This window comes from Lepidochelys kempii, chromosome 25 (assembly GCF_965140285.1).
Source record: "Lepidochelys kempii isolate rLepKem1 chromosome 25, rLepKem1.hap1, whole genome shotgun sequence".
NCBI classification, from domain to species: Eukaryota; Metazoa; Chordata; order Testudines; family Cheloniidae; genus Lepidochelys; species Lepidochelys kempii.
In genome coordinates, this window is record NC_136404.1 from 13,030,142 (window position 1) to 13,053,312 (window position 23,171).

The 23,171-nt window shown below is 48.5% G+C and overlaps 1 protein-coding gene across 3 annotated transcripts in view; it reads right to left on the reverse strand.

Moving 5' to 3' along the window:
- The window catches only part of CELF5 (CUGBP Elav-like family member 5), a 57,530-nt gene extending 36,121 nt beyond the window's left edge, over positions 1–21,409 (reverse strand). For 2 of the 3 annotated variants that reach the window (XM_073323825.1, XM_073323824.2), the window contains exons 1-2: positions 21,023–21,407; positions 9,929–10,011 (exon numbers count right to left, since the gene is read on the reverse strand). In XM_073323825.1, coding sequence (XP_073179926.1) covers positions 9,929–10,011; positions 21,023–21,281 — 342 coding nt within the window. In that variant the 5' untranslated portion in view covers positions 21,282–21,407. Of the gene's footprint in view, positions 1–9,928; positions 10,012–21,022 lie in introns of all 3 variants that reach the window. The other variant, XM_073323826.2, reaches the window with a different exon arrangement.
- Between the last annotated feature and the right edge of the window lie 1,762 nt (positions 21,410–23,171).

Here is a 23,171-nt window from a genome sequence, read left to right on the forward strand (position 1 = left end):
ATGGCCTGTGATACACAGGAGGCCAGACTAGATGATCTAATGGTCCCAGCCTCTGTGCTGGGCTCCTGGCCACTTGTTGCCCCCTCTCCTATTTGACAGGCCATGCTCTAACCCACAGGTCTAGATCGCTGCTCAGAGCAAAATGAAACACGTCTGGCAGGACCGGAGGAAGAGCAGGCGAACTGCATTCACAAAACACTGTGGTGCAGTCACCCCATTACTCCCAACACACAACAGAAACGAGGCGGAAGGGGGGGGCTTGGGCGCATAGCTAAGCGTGTTGGTAACACAATGAGAATGGTGCGATCTCCACCTCTGCCCTACCCTGTGCATTGTAAGGGAGCAGGCATGCGAGGGACCTGAGACTCACTGCTGCTCTGTGTATCATATACACTTAGTGCTCAGCCTCACTTGAGCTGGTGCACCGGAGCCCCATCGTCTAGTGAGCCCAACTTCACACTACTCCAGGATCTGGAAGATCATTATCACCAGGCTTCTAAAAGCTCCCATCTCATGACTGGGAGCTGCCCACAATGCCAAGTAGACTAAGGCACCTACAGCTAGATGGGCAGCGGCAGGCAACTCCAGCTCAAGCCTTCACCTGCCACTGGTACAGGTGCACCAAGAAAGTTTGTCCATCCCCCCTGACCAGGATCCCAGGCTCCCCTAGGCCTGGGGAGACACACCCCAGTCAGGTAACTCACCCCAAGTATTTTCAGGTGGTCTTTTACTCCATGCCCTTCTGGTCTTGACAGCTTAGTAAGGGGAACCAAACTACCCCTTCACCCCAACTGAGGCTCTGGGGGGCAGCAGCCCGGCCATTCCCCCATCTCCTATTTTTCGGGGTATCACTAGGTCACCTCCGCTCAAATCCAGGATACTGCCCCCATTTAGCAGAAACAGAACAAGAAAGAGTTCTCGTGCCAACTTCGTCTGAAACCCAAGATGTTCCATGTTGCTGCACAAGGATGGATTGGGTGTGGCGATGAGAAACCACAGTACCTGTGCTGCTCAAATGTATTAAACTCACCCAATCCTACTGGTAACGAATAAAGTTGTCTGAGCCTGTTGGGGGACATCCGGCAAGGGATCTTCCCTAGTGAGGAATATGAACATCAAAGCAGCCTCCTGTATGAAGTTTTCCTCTGTACTCTTACCAACAGCACCCTTTCCTCCTCTCACCCACTCCTAGTCCTCCCCTCTTGGATGCTTTCCATTTGCATAAGAAGGGTCATCACCCCTTCTGGTCTTACTGGTACCCAAGAGGGGGCGGGGCATTCCTCCAGATGTGTTCGGGGCAGTCCTGCCAATGATGCGTAATGGGAGAACCCTGATACTTCCCTCTTGGCTAACTCCATCATCCACCACCTGCCCCATTTTCTCTCTGACCCTTGCAAAAGAATTAGCCAATCAGATACATTGATTCCCTCCTTCCTGGAAGGAGCCTGGATGACAGCAGGGCTAGGAACTGACTGGACAGGACCCAGCTCTCCACTGCTCCTCTAGCCTATTCAGCATCACTGCCAAGTGTCGAGATGCCCTTAGACATTCCACCCGCAGCCCCTGGAGTGATGCTGAAGGTCCTGAGACCTCAGAGATGGGCCCAAGGGCCTGAGAAATTCCCCAGAAGCTTTAGTCTCAGGCCAAGAGGCTGAGATCAGGCAGGAATGGTTAGAGGATTTTTACTAAGGCTGGGAGAGGAGTGGGACCCATAGCATCCCCCTCCAGAACAACATCATTCAGACCTGTGAAGCAAAACTTGGCTCCTGTTTGTAGGTATCTGCTGTTCTCCAAAGAGTTCAAACCCGAATGGCTGCGGGACACGGCAGCACCTGTTACGCAGTCACCCCTCCCCCACTGCAGCTTAATTACAGTGATTTGGGAGAGATGGGTCCCTGCTAATTTAATGTTCTTTTGTTGTCAAGAAACAGGAGGCCGGTGGTTCTGTGCTTCAGAACTAGGCTGTGATGGGGACCTCTCCACCCAGGCCTCTGCGTACAGGCCTTAATTAACTCCCAGTTCCCATGGCAACCACTAACGGTGCCGCTCACTTCCTGACAGCCAGGCTGCTGCAGCTCCTCTTTCCGAATGATGCAAATAGAGAGAGATAGAAAACCCTCCTACAACAACAACGCACACATGGAAAAACCAGGCCTGGCTGGAAATCCTCAGCAGAGCAATGATGAGGGGCCAGGGTTTGAGTGGGGAAATTTGCAGTGGGCTGAGCACGTGTGAAGGCTGGTGTGTCCCCGCACATACGTGTGTATACGTGAGGCTGGGGAGGGCCCACATCTGTGCATGCCTGGAGAATGCATGTACTCATGTCCGTGTATTTGGGGAGAGCATACGTGCCATCGCATTTGGGAGTGTGGGCGTGTTTGGGAAGAAGTGTGTGTACGTGTGGGGGTGGGTGTCTTCGTTCACATGCGTGGGTGTGAGCCTGCTCAGAGAACGATACCTCCAGCTGAGCAATGTGCCTACTCTCGGCCATAGGCACGGCATACGTACTTGTGCATTTCCGCTTGGGGAGGGCACACACTGGCGCGCAGGAAGAGAGCGCAGCCATGCCCTTTTAGGCAGCATGTGGAAGCTGGTGTCGACCTTCAGTCTTATGAGCTCTCCAATTCCCAATGTGTGTCCCGGCAGCCCATTCTCCCAATGCCCATTCTATGCAGGCTTCTGCTGCATCCTTCAATTAAGCCCCTCTATTCCCCTGCACTCCCTTGGGCCAGATGCACCAGTGGAATAAGCTGATGGAATTCCCACTGAAGTGACTCTGAATTGCAATCCCTTCGTAGCCAGGGCTGAATCTGGCCTATGTCTTCATGCTGTGGCACTGTTTCACTGGGCCAGCCCTGGTGTGTTCCCTGCATTGCTATATTCTAGTGCTTGCATATCTGTGATTAGCCCCCACTCTGGTGGACTCGGGGCTGGTGAAATGTACGGCAGGCTGAGGATTTCTGCCTAAAAACCCCACAAAGAGGGGACAGCACAGGCGGTGGCCATGCAAGCTTCCCTCACCCTGCACCGATGCTGGGCCCAAACTATGACCTGCTGTGACCGCCTCCGGAATGGAAGATTGGAGTCCAGCCTTCATCTCCATTCAATCTTCAGGCCCTAAATCTCGCTCCTGGAAGTCTCCCCAGCAGGCACTGTCAGTTGCAGCATCCTGGATGAACACAGCGGGCTTGGTAGGTCATGCATGGAGAGGCAGCTCTGGAGATCTTGGCCGAGGCCAGATTCACCCCCAGCATTAGAGGTGAAAGTCTGGTGACCCCATGATTAGCTCCCTTCAAGCCAGCCAGTCCCACCGTATCTCTGTTAACCCCGGTGCATTGCCTTCCTCCTGGGTGGGCCTGATTCAGCTCTGCTTCGCATCAGCGCAAGATCAGGAGTGAGAGGCAAACCAGATGCTGTGTCCTTACGGTCTAGTGCTGCTGCATCTCTGCGTTAATCCTTGTGCACCATCCACAGGAGCCAGTTCTGCTGCATCTCAACCCCTGGTGCATTCCCAGCGTCTCTCTGCTCTAGTGTGGCTGCTTCCCTGTAATTTTCCGTTCTCGTGTCCCTGCGTTCCCAGGCTCTCACCACGTCCATGCGTTGCTCCCCAATCTAGCACCATCTCAATACCCCCACTGCTGATCTTCAACCTGCCCCTATTCCCAGCTTGGATCAATACCAATTTCTGCCACTTATTTGCCTACCTTTCAGCAAGCCCTTCTTTGTTCTGCATAGATATAAAACTGTAACTGTACCTTGCCAGAAGAATCACGCTTTTTTTCCCCCTTCCCCCCTTCTTCTTCAGGAGCAATTTTATGCAATTTGCAACTGTCTGGCTGCAAATGAAAAGTGACACAAAGCGTTTCTCCGAAATATTGAAAAGCTGGCTGCTTTTCCCTCAAATTTCACTTAGCGAGAAGCTTTAACTTTGGCGCGTGTGATCACTGCATGTCATTAATAACCTCTTCGGTTCCTTTCAGAAGTCTGTAAGTGAAGGCACAATCACGAATCAAAGGCATGGGTTATTGAGATATAATATCTCTTCAACCAGCCAAGGATAAGTGCGCTGGGGAGCAAAGAGAGGGCAATGGACACTGCACCTACATACTGATTGGCACCCTGTAAGTACAATAGATTAAGTAGAAGGCCAAGGACCTGGTGCTCTGCTGTTTAGAACCAAAGATCCTGCCTCCATCCAGACCTCCTAGAGATACATTTCTGAGCAACATGTAACCCTCAACAGCATGATCTTGGGAAAGGAGTTTAGCTATATCAATTTCTTCTCAGGATGATCCGCTCCCACCGGGGTTGGGGCAGAGTCCCCAGGGCTCATGGGACTTGCCTTATGGAAAAGATTCCATCTTGGCTCAGAGGTTCCCCAGTCAGTATGCAGGAACGAGGGCTGGGGAATTCTAAGTGGGAGGTTTGCAGAGCAGCTGTGGAATCCAGAGGCCAACTCCACATCTGGAATAACGGGCAGAGTTTTGGAGTGCCCTACAGCTCTGTGCCTGGCATAGATGGATGCCTTATGGGACATCCGCCTTGGCTACTAAGCCAAGGAACATGGAACATTATAGGTCAGAAGCTGAAGTGCCTGTGGGGCGTTGGGGCCAGGATGAGCTGTTTAGATGTCTTCGGTATTTGTGATGCTCCACTCACTCTAGATCCCAAACACAATCAAAGAGGGCCCACTTAGCCCATCCTGGTATTATTTGAACTTACTCTTCCTATCTGAGCTAGCCTGCCCAATGCTGTTCCCTGAGTACCAAGTGTTGCTTTGAATTCCACATAGTCAAGCCCTGTGATGCCTTAAAAATAAACCCAGATCCTCCAAAACCTTCCACTAGCTGGAAGATGGACCTCTCTCTATATTCAGTGCCATGCCACCAGGATCTTGACTGGTTGAATCGTGTTCCACTTGTTTAGGAAGAACTAAGCACGTATTTGTTTAATGACAGATTTCAGAGTAGCAGCCATGTTAGTCTGTATCCGCAAAAAGAACAGGAGGACTTGTGGCACCTTAGAGACTAACCAATTTATTAGAGCATAAGCTTTCGTGAGCTACAGCTCACTTCATCGGATGTATAGAATGGAACATATAGTAATATATATATACACACACATACAGATAAGGTGGAAGTTCCCATATATCTGTATGTGTGTATATATATATATATATATCTTACGATAGGTTCCATTCTATGCATCCGATGAAGTGGGCTGTAGCCCATGAAAGCTTATGCTCTAATAAATTTGTTAGTCTCTAAGGTGCCACAAGTACTCCTGTATTTGTTTAAGGTGATCTAGTCTCACCTAGCTAAAGGAGTTTGAAATCATCTCTGGTTGATTTGAGATTTCAAGAGCCTAAGAGGAAAATTGAGAACCCTGGTACCAAGGGTGACTAGATGTGACTCTATGGCACAGAATTGAAAAAACTGTACAGCAGTGAGAGATGAGACTGGCTTCTAAATACTACAGAAGGCTCTGGAAAGCCATCTTGGTTGGGATTCTCAAAGCATAAGGGTCTTTGAGATATTGCCAGTTTGGATCATGGCCATGCCAGGGGACAGTTTTGAACTTTTTCCATGTAGAATGAGCTAAAATCATTCCTGGTGCAATAAAGTTGACCAGCAGGGTGTTATACCAGGGTGAAATTTAGGCTGTCACAGTGCATTGTATTTCCCGGGAGCATCTAATACAGCATCTCTCTGAAATGGTACATGTGAAAGGGTTCAACTATGGGGATGAAGAAAACATTTTTATGTTGGAAATAACAGAATATTTTGCCCTTGTATAACACTTTTCTTCTAAGGATCTCAAAGCACTTTTCCTTGCAAGCCAGGCAAGTATTATCACCCCCCGCACTACAGTGGCTCCAATCCTTCCTCTCCAATGGTGCTCAGAGAGAGGCAACAGATAGTCAAAAGCCCCTATTCTGTGGCGTCCCACTGGGATCCATACTATCCCCTCTTCTCTTCAATATCACCACTGGGAGAGCTAGTGAGATGCATGCACTCAGCTACCAACAATATGCCGATGAGATTCTACTCTTGATCTCATTCTGAGCTGATGCAAACACCACAACTAATGTGTCAGAATGTCGACTAGAAATTAGCTGTTGGATGGAGAACAGCTGGCTCAAGCAGAATCCAGCCAAAACCGAAGTGATGCCATTCAGAAAAGCAAAAGAACTGGCCGAGATGTTGAACTGGTTTACACCTAAAACTTAGGCTGACCTAGCTACGTTGCTCAGGAGTGTGAAAAATTCACCCCGCTGAGAGAGTTAAGCTGACCTAAGCCCTGGCGTAGACACTGCTAGGTTGACAGGAGAACTCTCCCCGCCTCTTGGAGGGGTGGACTAACTACAGCACTGGAAAAACCCCGTCCGTTGCTATAGCAAGTGTCTACACTACAGTGCTACAGCGGCATAGCTGCAGCCCTGTAACTGTGCCGCTGCAGCATCTGTACTGGAGACAGCCTGTTGTCTCCATTTTCCAAGGAACGCACATCGCCCCCATTCATCAAAGTGGGGTGAAAATCTCGAGGTCCCATTTGACTCCTCACTAAGCTTGGATGACCAGGCAGCACCAGTAGCTAAAAATGCCTTCTTTCCCCTCCAGCTCGCTAGGGATCTCCACCCCTTCTTCCCAGACCAGGATCTGGCCACAGGGATCCACGCACTGGTCACCTCCAGGCTGGATTACTGTGAATCACTGGATCTGAAATGGAATGTGCAGATGATGCCCAGGCTCCAGCTGATACAGAATGTGGCTGCCGGCCTTCTCCATGGCTTAGTGCTGGCCTGAGGACGTCAGACCCATGCTCCAGGCCCTCCACTGGCTCCCAGTCAGCTCCTGAATCCAGTTTAAGGCTTTGGGTTTAATTTTCAAAGCCATTCATTGATCAAGCCTCGGCTACATTAAAGACTGCATGTTGATCATGAACCACTGCGACAGCTGCACCCCTCTGGGACAATGCAGACCACAGAGCTCAGATCAATGCTCGCGAGAGCATTCAGTCGAGGGGGATCCAGCTATGGAATAAACCCCCAGAGGAGACCACGTGAACCCACAGGCTGACCATCTTTAAAGAATGCTGCAAAGCCTTCCTCTTCAACTTGCCACCATACGAATGACACTCAGAACACTGGCTTCCCCCGCCTTCTGTCCCCAGCTAGTCACACAGAAAAAATCAAAAACCTTACTGCGAGCAGAGTTGCCACCCCAAAAGGAAAGGACTGCCAGAGACTCCAGGAAGTCCTCTGTGGACTTTGCTATTGATTTTAAAATGGAAGCTGCTCAGATACTACAGTGATGGCCAGCAGAATAAACCCCCAATAGATAGATTTTACTTATGGATAAGATGAGATACCATGGGCTGGATTCCCATTTACACCAGGAATGCCTTACACTGCCAGAGCTGTGCAAAGGGGCTTTAGTGTAAGTCAGAATAAAGCCCAGAGGGGGTTAAGTGGCTTGACCAAGGGCACAGAGCCAACCAGCAACAGAGCTTGGAATAGAACTCAGGAGTCCTGGTTCCCAGTTCACCACTCTAGCCACACCGCATTCCAGAGAGCTACAAGAAAACAAATCAAGGCCATTCCTCTTTGATTCCAACCTTATAACCCTAGCTCAGGCTGAGAAATCCACAGATTATTACTCGTGATTCCTAACGGTCAAGATCTATCATTGTTCTCTGTGTTGAGAGAGCCAATCAGGGGGCCAATTTGTGCCAGCTGTGGTGAGACGTGGACAGCTGTCCTCAGGGAGGTGGATGGAAACCAACTAAATGCATTTTAGGCAGGCTACTAAACAGCCACCAGACAACAAAAAAATTCAACCACAACATGTACTATATTAGAACCATGGACCAGGAGGTGAAAGGTTCCATATTCTGTCCTCAGCTACCTCTCCCTTTTCATTCTGAAGCTGAAGCCCTTTGACTCTGGATTTTGGCTAAGGTTAGAGGAACCCTGCACTGATGCCAGTTCATCCCAGCGTTAACCCTGAAGCCCAATGATGACATTGTAATTGTTAACCATTTTGATATTGATCAGTGTAGGGACAGCCAGCAAGTGTGCATTTCCCACAATCCCTAGCAGCTCCCTATGCCTCCCGAGTACCAAAAGATTGAAATATCCTCACATCCAGATGCCAACAACCTTCAGCTTCTCTGTCAAAGCAGTTTTGCCTTGTCAATTCCAAATAAAATCCGCAGTTCTGTCAAAGCACGGGGATAGTATCAAATAAGTTGCACTTACTTTCACACTAAACAACACAGGGGCTACAGCTCATCCTGTTCTTTTTAGCTTTAATTCACTAGGAATCTCCATTTTGAGTGTAAAGAAAGCTGAAGCAGAATCCAGAGGTCTTGCTGCCAGAGCTAAGCCCAGACATTGAGCCTTGATTATACTGTATGGTGCTGCAGCTACTGTACTGATGAAGTTCTTGTCCATTGCATGTTGAGTTACCGCACTAAACCATGACCTGTATAATTTCTATACTGGTATAATGCTCCCTCACTCTCTAGATCCCATGCTGGTCTAATGCTTGTGGAAGGTTATTATGCCTTATCCTGAAATGCTAACTTATCCCCCGAAGAAAATTAAGTCAAATAATATTTAAGAATGTATTTCTCTTCGGCTCTCATCTGTGCCCTAAAATAACCTGGAACACCCACAGCCAATAACAGCAATGACAGCTTCCAAAAAAGACTCCATTAAGCTGTAATTAAGCCATGTGAGCTTTCCTGCCTATTGCAAACACAGATCCATGCAGAAAGCGAACAGTAAAAACTATGGATGGCTCTAGGGGCTGGGAGAGGTGAGGGGAGCTTTTTGGTCCTGCAGGAGTTAAAGGGGAAATGTTATGGTTAAGAATTCCTAACCCCTCTCCAGAGATCCCTGGTTTACATTAATTATCCTGCTGCCTTAAGCACTCAGGGTCTCCGATGAGCTTCTGTCTATAAGTACCCGAGTCCTCCGCCTACTCACCTACAAAGGAATCTTTTCAGCGCACTTGTTCAAACCCCAGAGCAGGAAGAAAACAAGCCCCGCCTAGCCAGGTTCTTCTACCATCAGAAAATGGGGATGGCAAAATTTTTAAAAAACCCCAATAGCATCACCTTGCAACAGAGAGTGGCAATCTGTGCATGAATATGGGTGAGCTGAGGGCTGATCCCCCCACACCTCGGAGTGTATCCATGTTGAAAAATCTCTCCAGTCTCTCCATAGAGGTTTCATACTGACCATAGACAGCAGAAAAGGCACAGGGTATGGACGGCTACCTATAGGAGTCCAGAATTCCCAGTCTCACCCGTTCAGTGGATTTCTCTTCTGAACGGTGGGATGGGTCTGTGTATAAGCAGGGACATGTTTCCTCCACTGTCTAGTCAGCATCGGTAATTGAACTCAATGTCATGTCAGGCTCTACACCGTGACCCTGAACAACCAGGCCAGTCGCTCTGGCAGAGGAAACGTACGAGGAGCCGTAGCTGATGTGCAAATGAGCCTTGGGGATTTAGGAAAAGGGTCCAGCATCACATGCCGTATCTTATCTCCTTCCCCACCTGACTCCTCCTCACAGGCTGCCCATATAAAGAAAGTACTAACTTCCTGTGTCACATCTTCCACCCTGTAACATGACCATTTCCTGGTGATGTGGGTAAGCAGCATTAGACCCTGTTTTACAGATGGGGAAACCGAGGCACAGAGTAGCGAAGCGACTTGCTTGAGGTCATACAATAAGTCTCTAGTAGGGTCAGGAATCCAACCCAGAGGGTTTGCCTCCCAGCTCCCTGTTGTAACCACCAGATCAAGCTCCTCTTTGAGAGAGAGAAAAAGGAATCAAAGCCAATGCTCCCTCCAGTTCGCAGCCCAGCTCAAGCCAAGAAACCCACAGATCATAATTCAGCAACCACCGGGACTTACCCCTGGCAAAGTCTTCTGTTCGTGTAGCGCAGTCTGGGCTTTGATGGCAGAATCTCTAGCACAGTATGTGAGAAATGCACAACCTGCGGTGGAGACAGCAAATGCCAAATTAGACACACAATTGCCTACATGTAACAACATAAAATCCCTCACCCCAAATATCCACAATAACAACATGTTCCATGGGTTCATGGACTATGTGCCTTACCATCCCCCCACCCAGCACCCTGATCTAACTTTCCTGCACTGAGTTCAGAGAGGAGGTGTCAAGCATGGTGCAGGCAGCCCTGGTAGGCCCAAGTTTTTATTTAACTTCTTTATTAATTACCTGCAAGAAGAGTGAAGACTTGTTAATTAAAGGTGCAGATATTACTAAATTGAGAGGTGTCACAAAACACCAGGAACGAAACTAGATAAATAATATAAAGGGGCAGAGTGGCCTGGGCCAGATTTTTAAAGCTATTTAACTCAGTGTTGTAATTCCTAACTGATTTAGGAACTCAAGTCTCATTTTTAAAAGGGATTTGGCTAAATCCCTTTTGAAAATGAGACAGGCTCCTAAATCTGTTTGGCATGCCTAAATACCTTTAAAAATCTGGGCCTTCATCCAAAGCCCATTGGAGTCAAGAGAAAGGCTCTATGGGCTTTGGATCAGATGGATTAACATCGCAGGCAGGAGAAACACAAGCTGACACAGCCAGTGGAAGAAATAACCTGAAACACAGATATTCAATGGGAGGGTGAGGCTTGGATCAGCAATTCCAAAAAATACCTAAGGGGTCAGAGCAGGCAGCAGTTTAGAGACCAGCATGCCATGGTGTATGGGAGTGGAATGCGATTTTAGGCTGTCTGTGCAGAAGTACCTTGTCCTGGAGCAGGAAGGGAATATATGGCAGCAATGAGTCGACGTAGCAAGAGCAGTCCTGGCTTTCGGTACCATATACACATCTGTGTACTCTACACACTGATGGAAATTCAGAGAAAAGCAAGCACTACAATTCTTGCAGGGATTGATTTATGAAGAAAGATTAAAAGGGCCAAATAAGGATCCGAGCCTAAAGTCCTTACTCCAGATTTGACCCAGCATCTTTGGCTAAAATCATGACGAAAGGGGGAGAGAGGCTAGCCACCTACACTTAGTAAAAAGGTGTCACGCCCCAGGAGAGAGAGGAATTGTTTTAGGGTGCTCTGAGGTGGCAATGCTCAGAAAAACGGGATGAAGCTGAGCAAAGGAAAAATTTGGCTGGTTATCAAGAAACGTTTCCTATCAGAGAGATTTATTAGACTGTGGAATAATCTCCCCAGGGAAGAGCTGGAAGCCCTGTCACTTGAGTCATTTCAGACAAAGCTGGGCAAAGGACTGAAGAATAGACTCCAATACAGGAATGCATATCCCCCCACCCATCCCAGTCCCACTGGCATTTAATTTTTGTCCTAAACGAAGGCAGAATTCATTCCTGTGTGAGAGCCCTAACTAAGATGGCTACAAAATGTCTTCAGGGTTAACCTGCAGCGCCAGTCAGTATCACAGATCTCCAAGATCTCCACTCACATGGCTTTGGCCTAGATAAGAGGCCTGATCTTGCAATCCAATCTCAACAAGCTTCTATACACCCCAGCATCGATCTATTCTCCCATGCTTTGCCCAGCCTAGTCGGAAATGATTCAAACTCAGGTGAGTAAGAGCTGCAGGACTGTGTCTTCTGGCAGCCACCCCAGAGTCCCACATTGACTCAGATGATTTTTCTACCAGGCGGAAGCAAACTCTGCAGGACAATCCCCACTCTTGAGTGTCTTTATCCCACATATGGCAACAAGAGTAAGCTGCCCTCCTTGCATTCTGCATCCAATAAATTGCCTCTGCTAAACAAATTATACCTGGCTCCGTAGCACTTGCTAGAAAAACAGCATATGAATATTAAACATATCTGACAGGTAATTAAGACTCCTTGCCCAGCCTTCGAATTGAGGCTGCATTGTGCCAGGCTTGGTCTCAAGATTACCAACTAATTTAACTAAGGGACATAGGACTAGGAAAAACACACACACACACACTCTCTCTCTCTCGCTTCCTATGCCAAATGCAGTATCTGGTGGGATCCTTAGTGAAAACACAGGCTGACAAGTATCCCAAGGTTTTTGAATCCACCCGTTCCCCTGACAGCTGTAATGTGGACCAAAGGTGAAATAATCAAAAGTGTCTGAGTGACTAGGCATTAAGTTCCATTTTTAAAAGTAACATAGACACTTGGGAGCCTAAATCCTACATATGTAGGCTCCTAAGCACTTAAATCACATGGACTTAGATTGCTAAAGTCATTTAGATGCTTTTGAAACCCTCCCCCCAAGTTTATGGGTGAAGGCCTGTTCAACCTGCGTGTTCAAAGAGACGCTGCGTCCGCTTGTGTCTGACGGTATTATAATTATTTGTATTGCTGTAGCAACCTGTGGCCCCAGCTGAGTTTGGGCTCCCATTGAGCAGGTGCTCTACACACATATAGCGACTTCCCCGAAGTGTTTACAATCGAGCAAGACAAGACAAAGGGTGGGAGGGAAACCAGAGGGCAAGTGACTTGCCCAAGGTCACCCAGCAGATTGGTGGGAGGATTGGGAACTGAACCTACATCTCCTGACTCCCAGTTCAGTGCCCCTACCCACACTGAACTACTAGGAAGCTCTGGAGACAGAGGCAGAGCGAGAATTATGGAAAGTGCCAGCAGCTGTAAAACTAGATTTTCCAAGTGCATTTTAAAGGCCTAAGTCCTGATCCCAGTGAAGTCAATAGGGAACTAACGGCTATAAGTCAAGGATTTGGGCCTCGGTGCCCAGTTTAGCAGTGATAACACACAGAATTCCACGCGCAAAGCCAGAAACTTATTTCTAGGGGCACAACTGCAGCACTGGATGCAGCTAAAATACGGGATTTGCAAAGCCCAGTTGCACATCCTAACCCTAATCCTAATCCTGAGAGGTGGTGAGCACCCACAACTCCCATTGACTTCAGATTCGGGTTCTTACGTCTCCCGCATTGCACATGTGCCTTACAGCCGGCTATTTATTCTATCTTAAACGTTTCAGGGATCTGTGTATGGAATTAGCACTAGTGATAGGTGTCTGGAGACTGAAGCCCTCTTTCTCTACAGAATGGGTACAGTATGGGCAGGGACCACATGAGTCTTCCACAAACTAGCCAATCACCATGCCCCAACCCCAAGCTAGAGGTGCCTTGGAGAAAAGGAAGTACAATCACCATGGCCCAACTTCTGTGGTGGTTTTTGCAACATGAGTATTTGTTCAATGAGAACTGGACTGAGATCAAATTCATTTCACATAAACCCCCGAACAGCAATCATATGGTGCGTAGCAATTTCCAGCATCTGCCGGCTGGGGCTGGATTTGAACTGCCAACCAAGCGGCAAAAGACTCAACAGTCTGTTGCCAACTCCCTGAGCAATCCTCATCCAACGATTTCACGGACACACTGGTGCATCTGCAGCTGCATGCTGGCCAACACCCAATTTGATTATGAACATATATGCCCCCTTATACTCATGTTGCGGGGCAAATAGCATTGACCTCCTCTTCTATCACACAATAGCCCTATTAGCTAGATCCATAGATATCAAAGTACTTTCATAAAGGAAAGCTGGTATCATTATTTACAGAGTGGGAAACTGAGGCACCAAGCAGAGACGTGATTTGGCCAAGCTTATCAATGGATGTGGTATAGAACCCAGGTCTCCTGCATCCATGTCTAGTGCCCTCTCTCCTGGACAGTGCTGCCTTCAAAGCTAACTGGACTTTCTAAGCAAAACACTTTGTTCAAATTAGCACTGAAACTAGCCTCTTGTTATACTTAAAATGTCTATTGATCTGGAACATTTTCATAGAGTCTTAGATTCCAGGGCCAGAAGGGAACAATAAGATCATCTAGTCTGACCTCCTTGAGACCTTCCCCAAAATGGTTCCTACAGCAGATCCTTCAGAAAAACATCCCATCTTGATTGAAAAATTGCCCGCCACCATGACTCTGGGTAAATTGTTCCAATGGTTAATTAGCTACCCTGCTAAAATTTTAACCAACCTGTCACAGCAGTATGGAGGTGTTGGATAGACTATTGTCATGCAGTCTTCTTCCCCCGCCTCCTCTAATTCCAAATAGACATTAGATTTTGTTGCTTGCCTCTTAAAGTACTCAGTTCTCTGAACCAGTATTAAAAAGCCTTTCCCCCTCTACCTCTGTTTGTAAGGTAAAATACCAGCTGTTCATCTCTCCCTCCACCACCCACAAATCACAGGAGTTCACTGGAATTTATATAGGCAGATTTGGTCACCTTTTTGTATTTATTTGAACTGCAACATATAGATCAATCTCTCTCCAAAAATAAGCTCTCTCTTATCTGAATAAGTATGTGTGAGCGGATCAGACACAGATAAGGGGTTTCTGTTATAACTGTGTGTTGGATGTGCAAATCACATTGTTGGACAATGTTTCTCTGCAGCGATGACTTAATTTGCTTCCTTTCCTTCCCCTCCCCTCCCGACCACTCCCCCCACACCCATGCACTTTTTAAACTAAAGGTGCTGCACCAACCCTTTCTCCCTCTCATCTCTAGACAGAACCAGCCCCCAGACTCTGGCTAAGTTCAGAACCTACTTCAGGATCTGCAGCCCCAACTTTGCCGGCTCAGGCCTGGTGACTATTTTAAACTTAGGATAAAGGAGATTTTAAAAAGCAGCAATGAAAACATTTTCTAAACATGTTTGCAATCCAATCAGCCCCTTGGTAATTTGATTTGTAGGAAATGGCAAGTGAGGCACTGCAAGCAGAGGACTGAAGGTACTGAGGTCACTGGGAGTTTTGCCAAGGGCTTCAGTGGGAGCAGGATTAAGCCCAGATACCTAGGTGAGAGGTACTTTATACATGTGTATTATAATACTAAATAGTGAATTTTCCTACACAGATGGTCACATCCCGCCAGGGCTGCCCACTTATTGTTGCTCCCTACTCACAGCTGGAACAGATTTGGGGCTGCCTGTTGTAACCATTTACATGCTCTTGTGCTCCAAAGTGGGGGGGGCACCCTTGCCTTTTGGGGGGCACTAGCTCAGCAGCATCCTTTTCAAAAGGCTATCCTTACCATACCTTCCACACCCAGGGCCCCTAGGAGTCCCTGATCATTTTGCCCCAACATGTGGAGGCAGGATTGACTTCTGAGGTTCAGGAGCTAACTCTACTTCGGTTGCACCTAAGTCCTGGTCAGGAACACCGAAGGGGATCTTGCCAGGATGTTATATTCCTTGCTGCTCAATTATGTAAATATTAGGGGAATGAGAATCGCCCCTTGTCCCTAGAGAGACATTGCCTATTGCAAACCGATTCTTGAGCTACACCTTCAATGCCATCCCCAGTAAAACTCCAGCTGCGTTGTATCCCTCTGTTTGGTCTCAGAGTTCAGGAGAGCTTTGGGAACGCAACAAAGCCTTAGGAAAACAGACATCTGGAACAGGGAAGTTCCTCTGCCCAAGTCAGGGATCCCAGTTTCCTTGTGGAAGGCAGGAGTCTCTGGCTCCTAAAACTTCAGTCTGAGATGACCACCTTGGATTTGAGGAGGGAACCACCCCCCGTCCCTGGACCCACTAAAAAGCCAGAGTCGGAGGTGATGTGTAAAGCGGTATCCGTGGGGGTGAGTCTAAGTCTAAGCCAACTGATGTTAGGTTTTCTCAGATAACATTTCCTACCATTGCTAAGGCCAATACCACCACTCCCCCTCCCCCCCCACCCCAATCAAGGGTAGGGCTCACGCGGCTGAAGGAGGTTTTAACAGTGTGTCAGCTAACCGTGCTCAGCCATGGGCCACAGGATGTGGTGCTAAAAATGCTGTTGGCCACGGAAGCCGTTGCTGTACATGGTTTCTACGCTTTTCTCCCATTCTGCTACCACTAGCTGAAACACTGGAGGATCCGCCAGTAAGTGGCCTCATGTAGACCAGGCTGCAGTGGGAAAAAGAGACATTACACTGCCTTAGACCCACCTCCGAATTTGACCTGGAGATTGTATAGGTAAGTCTCTGATTTTCCTAAATTAACCTTCAAACCAGACAGCTTGCCCAAACTCCTTCCACTCTTTGGTTCAGGGCTAGCTTGTGGGTGTAATAAATAGAACAGCACTTCACGTGTGGAACACGGCACGCTCTGTATTTGCCCTTAGCACCACCCACCAGCCGTAACAGCAACCACCAGCGGCTCAAATACCCCGAGCAAGTGAGGAGTGGCGAGACCAAGAAACCCTGCCCCTAGGATGCAGGAACTATTCTGGTCTTGCTGCTAGTTGTTATGATGGCCCTAGGAAAAGAATACAGCAATGCTCCCCGTTCCCGCCCCCGGTAGCCAAACGCTCTCAGAGCATCCAACAGGAAATCCCAGTCCAGGCTATCAGCGCCCACTGAGATGAACAGAGATGGTACATCGCTGGGTGGTGCTAATGCTGAAATGTTAAGGAGTCCACTAGATGCTACTGTAGGAGTGCTTATGAATAAGGGTACTGGACCCAGCTGCCCTACAGCACCCACTGGCTAAGATCCTCAGAGCACGTTACAAATGTTCGTTAGTTAAACCTCACAGCAAGAGAAGGGGAGAAAACGTCACCAGCCAGTGAAACGCAGCAACTGTTGGACAGCCTGCAGCAGTACACAGAAGTTTGGGGCAGCAGGTGAGGAATGGGGCATAGGCCTGAAACAGCGGGCTGGGGGCTACGCAGGCAGGACATTGGAATGCGGCCAGCCCAGAGAGGTTACCTGCCTGGCGTTTATAAAGCGTGGCATGGGATCTTTAATGATGACAAGTGGTCAGAATCTCAACTGTAGACAGAGGCTCAGTACTGATAGAGGGGAACAGTGGCCCAGACTGTGTGACACCATCAACACTTCCTGTAGTGCTGAGGTCTTCCAGGGACGGCTGCATCCCAACTCGATCTAACCTTGTCTAGCTTGCGAGCTCTGTCTGGATCACAGCAAAGGATGGCTGGCTCCTCCCGCACTGGCTACTGGAATGACGATCCCCGGCTACATCCTAACTGCTACTGCTGTCACCGATAGCCTAATGCCTGTATTAATAAAGGCTAATGGCATGTGTGAGAGTCAGATCTCCAGATCTTTGGTTTGCTCAAGGAAAGAGAGTATTCATACCTCCATTGCTGCATAATCAATCCCACTGATTTCTTTAAAGCTCTTAAGCATGTAAACCTGGCATAAGGGGTCAGGTTTATTAGAGCAGCCCGCTCCTACCAACACACGGAACATGGGCTGAGAACACAGCGGTGGGAGGGGCTGGTAGGCAGGGTGTTGCTGCCTCCTCTGCCCATGGCCAAACCATGGCACCGTCTGCCTGTTCACACTCCCAGGTTTAGACTGTTCCTCTGCCATTTCCTCCCTGGGGTCCGGTTCAGTATCTCATGCTTCACAGCCTCTCTCCTTCCCCTCCCATAGACTCTTTCATGAAATCCACCCAGGAAAGCACGCAGCAGATGCTCTCACAGAAACCTTCGTGAGCCCAGTTCTGGAATTTAAGGCCAACGATTTTCATCGGACTCCCCCTCCTCGTTCACCTCCCCCAGCGTATGTGAAAACACTTCCCTGCTCTTCCCATGGAAATAGCAGCTTGATGACAAATATTGCCATTAATATGCAAATATATCTGCCATCATTAACATAAATAGAAAAACTGCATCATGAATAATATAAGGGGGAACTGGAGCAATATCAACTACCGAATAGGTTGCTGAGGCATTAATATTTAGCCACTAACATGAATATATAACCATTTCATAATTGCATTGACTTTAAGGCACTAATTCTTATACAGGAATGAAAGACCCTCCTAGACCAGTGAATTTGTCAGTTCTCAACAGTAAAGGAAGGTGAGGAGAGTGCTGAATATGAGCCCACAAGAAAGGTAAGGTACCCTGCTGCTATAAGGATGGGTGATGGCCCAGGCCTTCCACTGATTGTGAGCTATGAAATCTTGGGCACCTAGCCTCCTGCCCCTACCTTTCTTTGCAGCTGCAGTTCCTGCTGGGCCCAATCCTATGAGATTCTGACTGTCCTCAATTCCCACTGAAGTTGATGGGGGTGGAGGTTCAGCAATTTGAGGGATAGCCCTGTTATTATTTGGGGAGATGAATGACCCAACTTAAGCCATGTGAAGTCCACTCACATCCCACGCTTATGGCGACCTTATAAGCAAATGTATCAATAATAACAGAAAAATGAGTGACAGTGAAACCTGATACAAGGAAATCAACCAAAACTTTCTATTTGTATAAAACAGGGAAGGAGGAAGAACTAGAAGCTCTGGAAACAACCACAATGATAACCTGAACTTTCAAATGTCTTTCCCTGGAAAGAAGAATCGAGAGCTAAACAACATCCCGGCAACGCCTGCATCCTCTCAAAAATGTCAAAGCCAGGGGGATTTTTTTTTTTTTTTTGGCTACTCAAATCCTGTGTTTAGCAGCAAGTTAATGTCACAAGGCTTTGGCTAATACCAGTGCTGCCCCCCTCTAATTTCCATATCTGAGTGGCAGATCCCTGGAATCTGCCTTCTGCCTTTAGCCTGACCTCAGCCTACAAACACAGACTATATTTAACATGTCGATTGTAATGAAATGTGCGTTTGAGTCGTGCCCCCACCCCATCCACCTCCTCGCTGTGTTTTAAAGGCAGGTTGCTGTCAGATGGTAACAGGTTTGTTCAGAGGCACTCGCGCGCGCGCACACAGACATATGACAGGTTTATTCTGAAATCCTGATTGAAGACAGAAACACTCCCTGGGCTAAAGTCAGCCATCGCAGCTCCTATTGGCTTCAATGGGAGATGATTCCCCCTTTACACTGGAGCTGAATTTGGCCCTTTGTTTGGACAGATACTTGTCTTCTGTTAATAACACTTCCTTTTGTCACCCTTTCCTCTGTAGGGCTTGCAAAAATCAGATGTCCCTGAAGGAATGTTGGCACTTGCAGCTATAGGGTGTTTTGCTTTTCAGAGCTACACCGTAAACTCTAAACCAGCTGCATCAGAACCGATCTGGGCTCCCCTTCCCTCCAATGAAAACCCCCATATGATTACACCACAAACCTGTGTCAGGTCTTTCAACAAACAGGCTCTTTGATTTCTCTACCATCCCTTTAGTTGTGGTGATCCAAGTATTCTAAACTTGGAAACATCTACCCAGGGCCAGGCTTAGGGTGGACATGAATTCAAGCCACAGACCTGATACTTTAAAACAACAAGCTTTTAAAACATCAGATTTAAAAAATAATAATAATTACAGCCTAAACATGCTTTCCAAAACTTGTTGGCATCCTAAAGCTTCTAGGATAATCAGAAGCTCAGGATGGCCTTTCATCCACTCTAGATACTGCTATGAAGAATAGATTTGCAGTTTATAATCTTTGTGGTGCAGATTTTAAAACTGCAGCATTATAGCCTGGTAGGAGGTTCAGTCCCATAGTCTAGGGACTGCTGATCTTCCCCTTTGGAGACCTGTTTCCACATCTGCTCCAGGCCTTAACTGCAATGAGTTTTTGTGATCTCAGCCTAGTCTGTCCTGTACATCTGTCCACATAAAACATCCCACCCATGCCATTTGTCATGATTGCTTGTCACCAGGCCTGGTAGCAAAACACAGAGGGTGCTGCATATCAGGACTGAAGGGACTGGCACAGCTATAAAGAGGATGGGGGGCTAGGAGAGCAGAGGATGCTGCAGGTTGGAACCAAGGGGTGTTGGATTATTTATGTGACACAGCTTTTCCTTGCTACCCTCAGTCAGGGGAGCCTGGGACTAGAATAAGGGTTTGGCGGGCTGGGGCTGAGGTGGATGGGCAGAGCAGGGGGACAAGGGGAGCCCTGGGTACCTCCCACACAACCACCACTTGGCTGTCCCCAGCACTATCATTCCTTCATTTCCAACTCCCTAAATCAAATTCCCACAAATCCGGAAAGGGGAAGTGGGGTGAGAATCCAACTTCTCCATTTACCCTATTGTAAGAAGATGACTGTGTATATCATTCATGTACATTGAAATATCATTGTCTAGGAAAGCCCCACACATGAGCAATCAGAAGGCTATAATTGCAGACATAAGTTTGACAATAAACAGTTTTACTGGTATCTATTGAATGTACTCAGACAGAATTCCCATTATACGCATGGTGCTGTACAGTAAATGTCTATAACCGTCTATGTATAAAGAGAGTCATTTTTAGCACTATATAAATATTGCCTAGCTAGATAACATGATTTCAAAGCTATAATGTGGCTGCTATTTTCTATAAGTTTTAAGATTATGAGGGGTCTTTCACACACCCTCCTCCTTCCTCTTGTTATACTACTATATTCTACAGTAGTGGACCAAAAAACTACAGCTCACAGAAATGTTACTGCAGCATCTTGGATCAATAATATTGAGGGGGGGATTGGAATGAGGTTCATCTATGAAATCATCCAATGGTTCACCCTAAATTAACTTGAGTATAAAGGGGGAGGGGGATATTCCTCTTCTTTCAGAGGAGATCTTTGGCCAGAATAGGACCTGGGGAAAGGAGCAAGATAAACAAGGAAAGGCATCGGGCCCAGAAGGCATTTGAAGAAGTATTAACGAGATGTCACAGATTTCTCCAGACCCCATTTCTTTGTGGCTCCAACCTTGCCTAGAGCAGAGAGGGAGAGTCTGATAGTCTTAGCCTGGCAGCAAGAGGAGGGTCGAAGCCACCAGGGCCCCTTTGTGAACATTACAAATGTAATTCTGTTAGGGAGGATTAAAAGTTCCCGGGCGGCTCCTGTCAAAAGCCTAAATGAATGAAAGGAACCGGCTGAAATCTGCCAGTGCCCCAGAAAGGAGAGGAGATGGGGAGTGGAAAGGGGCTGGGGACGCAGGGGGGAAGAGGGGGCTCTAGGAGTTGGGGGGGGCAGAGGGAGACAGGCGAGAGGCGGGTAGGCAGGAGAAGCTGGGGGAGGCTGGAAGGAGGGAGGGTAGAAAAGAGAAGGGAGACATGAGGCAGGAGGATGCTGCGGGGGGGGGGGGGGGGGCTCACCCTTGTGCATGCCGGTGTAGCGGTCCTTGAGCACGGTGAGCTCGTAGATCTTGCCGAACTGCTCGAAGAGGGGCTTGAGGTCCTTCTCCTCCAGGTTGCGGGGGATCTGCCCCACGAACAGCTTGATGGCATCCAGGTCCTTCATGCTGTCCGGCTGCGCGGGGGGGTCCGAGCTGCTGCTGCTGCTGCTCATGGGGGAGGCTCTGGGCTGCAGGAGCTGCTGCTGCCTCCTCGCCTCGCCCTCGGTGAGTCTGGCCATTCCCCGCGCCCGGCGCAGGATGCCGACGGAAGGAGCGGACGGGGGAGGAAAGAGCTCTCAGCTGGAAAGGGCTCCGCCGCCAGCGGCGGCAGCATCAGGACCACAAAGAGCCGCTCCACAGGGACACCTGCCGGGCGCGGAGCGGAGCTGCAGCCTCTGGGAGGCATGCCCCCGTCCCTGGGGAGGCCAAGCCTGCCTGGGGCTGCAAACCAGGCAGGGACCATGCCCCAGGGGCGGCCAGTGCTGCTAGCCTGCAAACCCTGCAGTCAGCGCACGCTGTGGAGGGAGGGAGGCAGGGACCATGCCCCAGCCAAGGGGGGGTGGGGAGAGGGGCAAGGCTGCCTGGGAGCACCAGGCTGCCAACGATGCAATCCCTGCAACCTATGGGATGGGGATGACGGAAGATGACTGCGTCTTCGCTCCCCCAGACTGAGAAGCATTGTACCCCCAGGGAGAATAAAACCCGCTCCCGCTTCCTAGGAGAGAAGAACTGGCACAATGCCTCTTAGGACCCAAACACTCCATCCAGTCTCCCGGGCAGGGAACAATACTGAAGATGGGGGGAGTTGGGGGGCCAAGTCCTGCCCCTCACAAACTGGGGAGAGGAACTCATGGTACGGCAGCAAGGAACAGAGATCTGTAAAGCGCAGTCCATTTCATGCCATTCTAGAGAAAGACAGATGGCTAGTGCTGGAAAAGAGGTCTCGGAAAACCCAGGTACATTGGGCAGAACAGAGATGCCCGAACCTTATACTGACTGGAGGAAGGGCACAATCCAGAACAGGCTGGAGAGTAGCATAGCCAGTCTAGAATTTTTCAGACTGGAGGAGGAAGATGCAGTCCAGGAAGAGGATGGAGTCCAGACGCACCCTGGAAAATCAGATAGGCTGGGGACAGTGAAGGGCGGGAAAGATCTAGTACTATGCTGAGGAGGAGCACAGTCCAGAATCATGCTGACTGGATGGGAAAGAGAGTCCAGAACCTTTCAGCCTGGGAAGGGAATGCTGTCAGAATCATCTCAGCCTGGGCCAGAGAGACAAAATCGAGAACAGTGCCATGCCGACTGCACTGAAACCATCCAGGCCTATTCAGACTGGAAAGAGGAACCATGTACTTCAGGGATGGGCCCAGCCCACAACTCTGCAAAATACTGGACAACAATTTACACCACAACACAATTCAGACTGGATTGAAGCCCCACAAGCCAGACCCATGCAAATGGGAAAAGAGGACCACCTTATGTAATCTGGACACCTGCAGCTTGGGTAAGAGGGACACAGAAAAGCAGGCAACCTGGCACAAAACATATTCAACTGCCTCCTCCTGGACAAGTAGGAAACCTAAAGATTTTTTTTTGTCAGTGGAAAGCAAGTATATGTTGAAAATGGAGAGCTTAATTTTCAGAGGCACCAAGCCCCAGACAGAGCCAGTTGGGAGTTGAGAGTGCTCAGCCCCAATGAAAAATCAAGCCCACAGTTCTTAGATTGTGAGAGGGGCTGCTGTGTCTGGTGTTTCTAAGGTTCCTAGAACCACAGTGTCTATGCTCCAGCTGTAGGTGACACAGCAGACACCAGCGTCTTCTACAAAATAAAGGTCCAATCACAATTTGTAGAGGAGCTGTGAGATAAAGACAGAGGAGAGAAATATCTTCCTACTGAATCCCTATCTGAAATTGATTGTTCATACCCTCCCCACCGCCACTGTAGCCCCAGTCTGTAGGTGGAGCGGTAAGTCAGGCTAGAAGGTTTATTTACCAAGTCCCTGCCCAAAGGAGGAAGCAGGCGGTAATACAGTGGAATCATGCCCTGTGACACAGAGCAGCTTCGGTGTGTTATGTTCAGGCTGAAGGGGGCTGGAAACCAACTTGCTCTGTGCAATATGGGATATAGT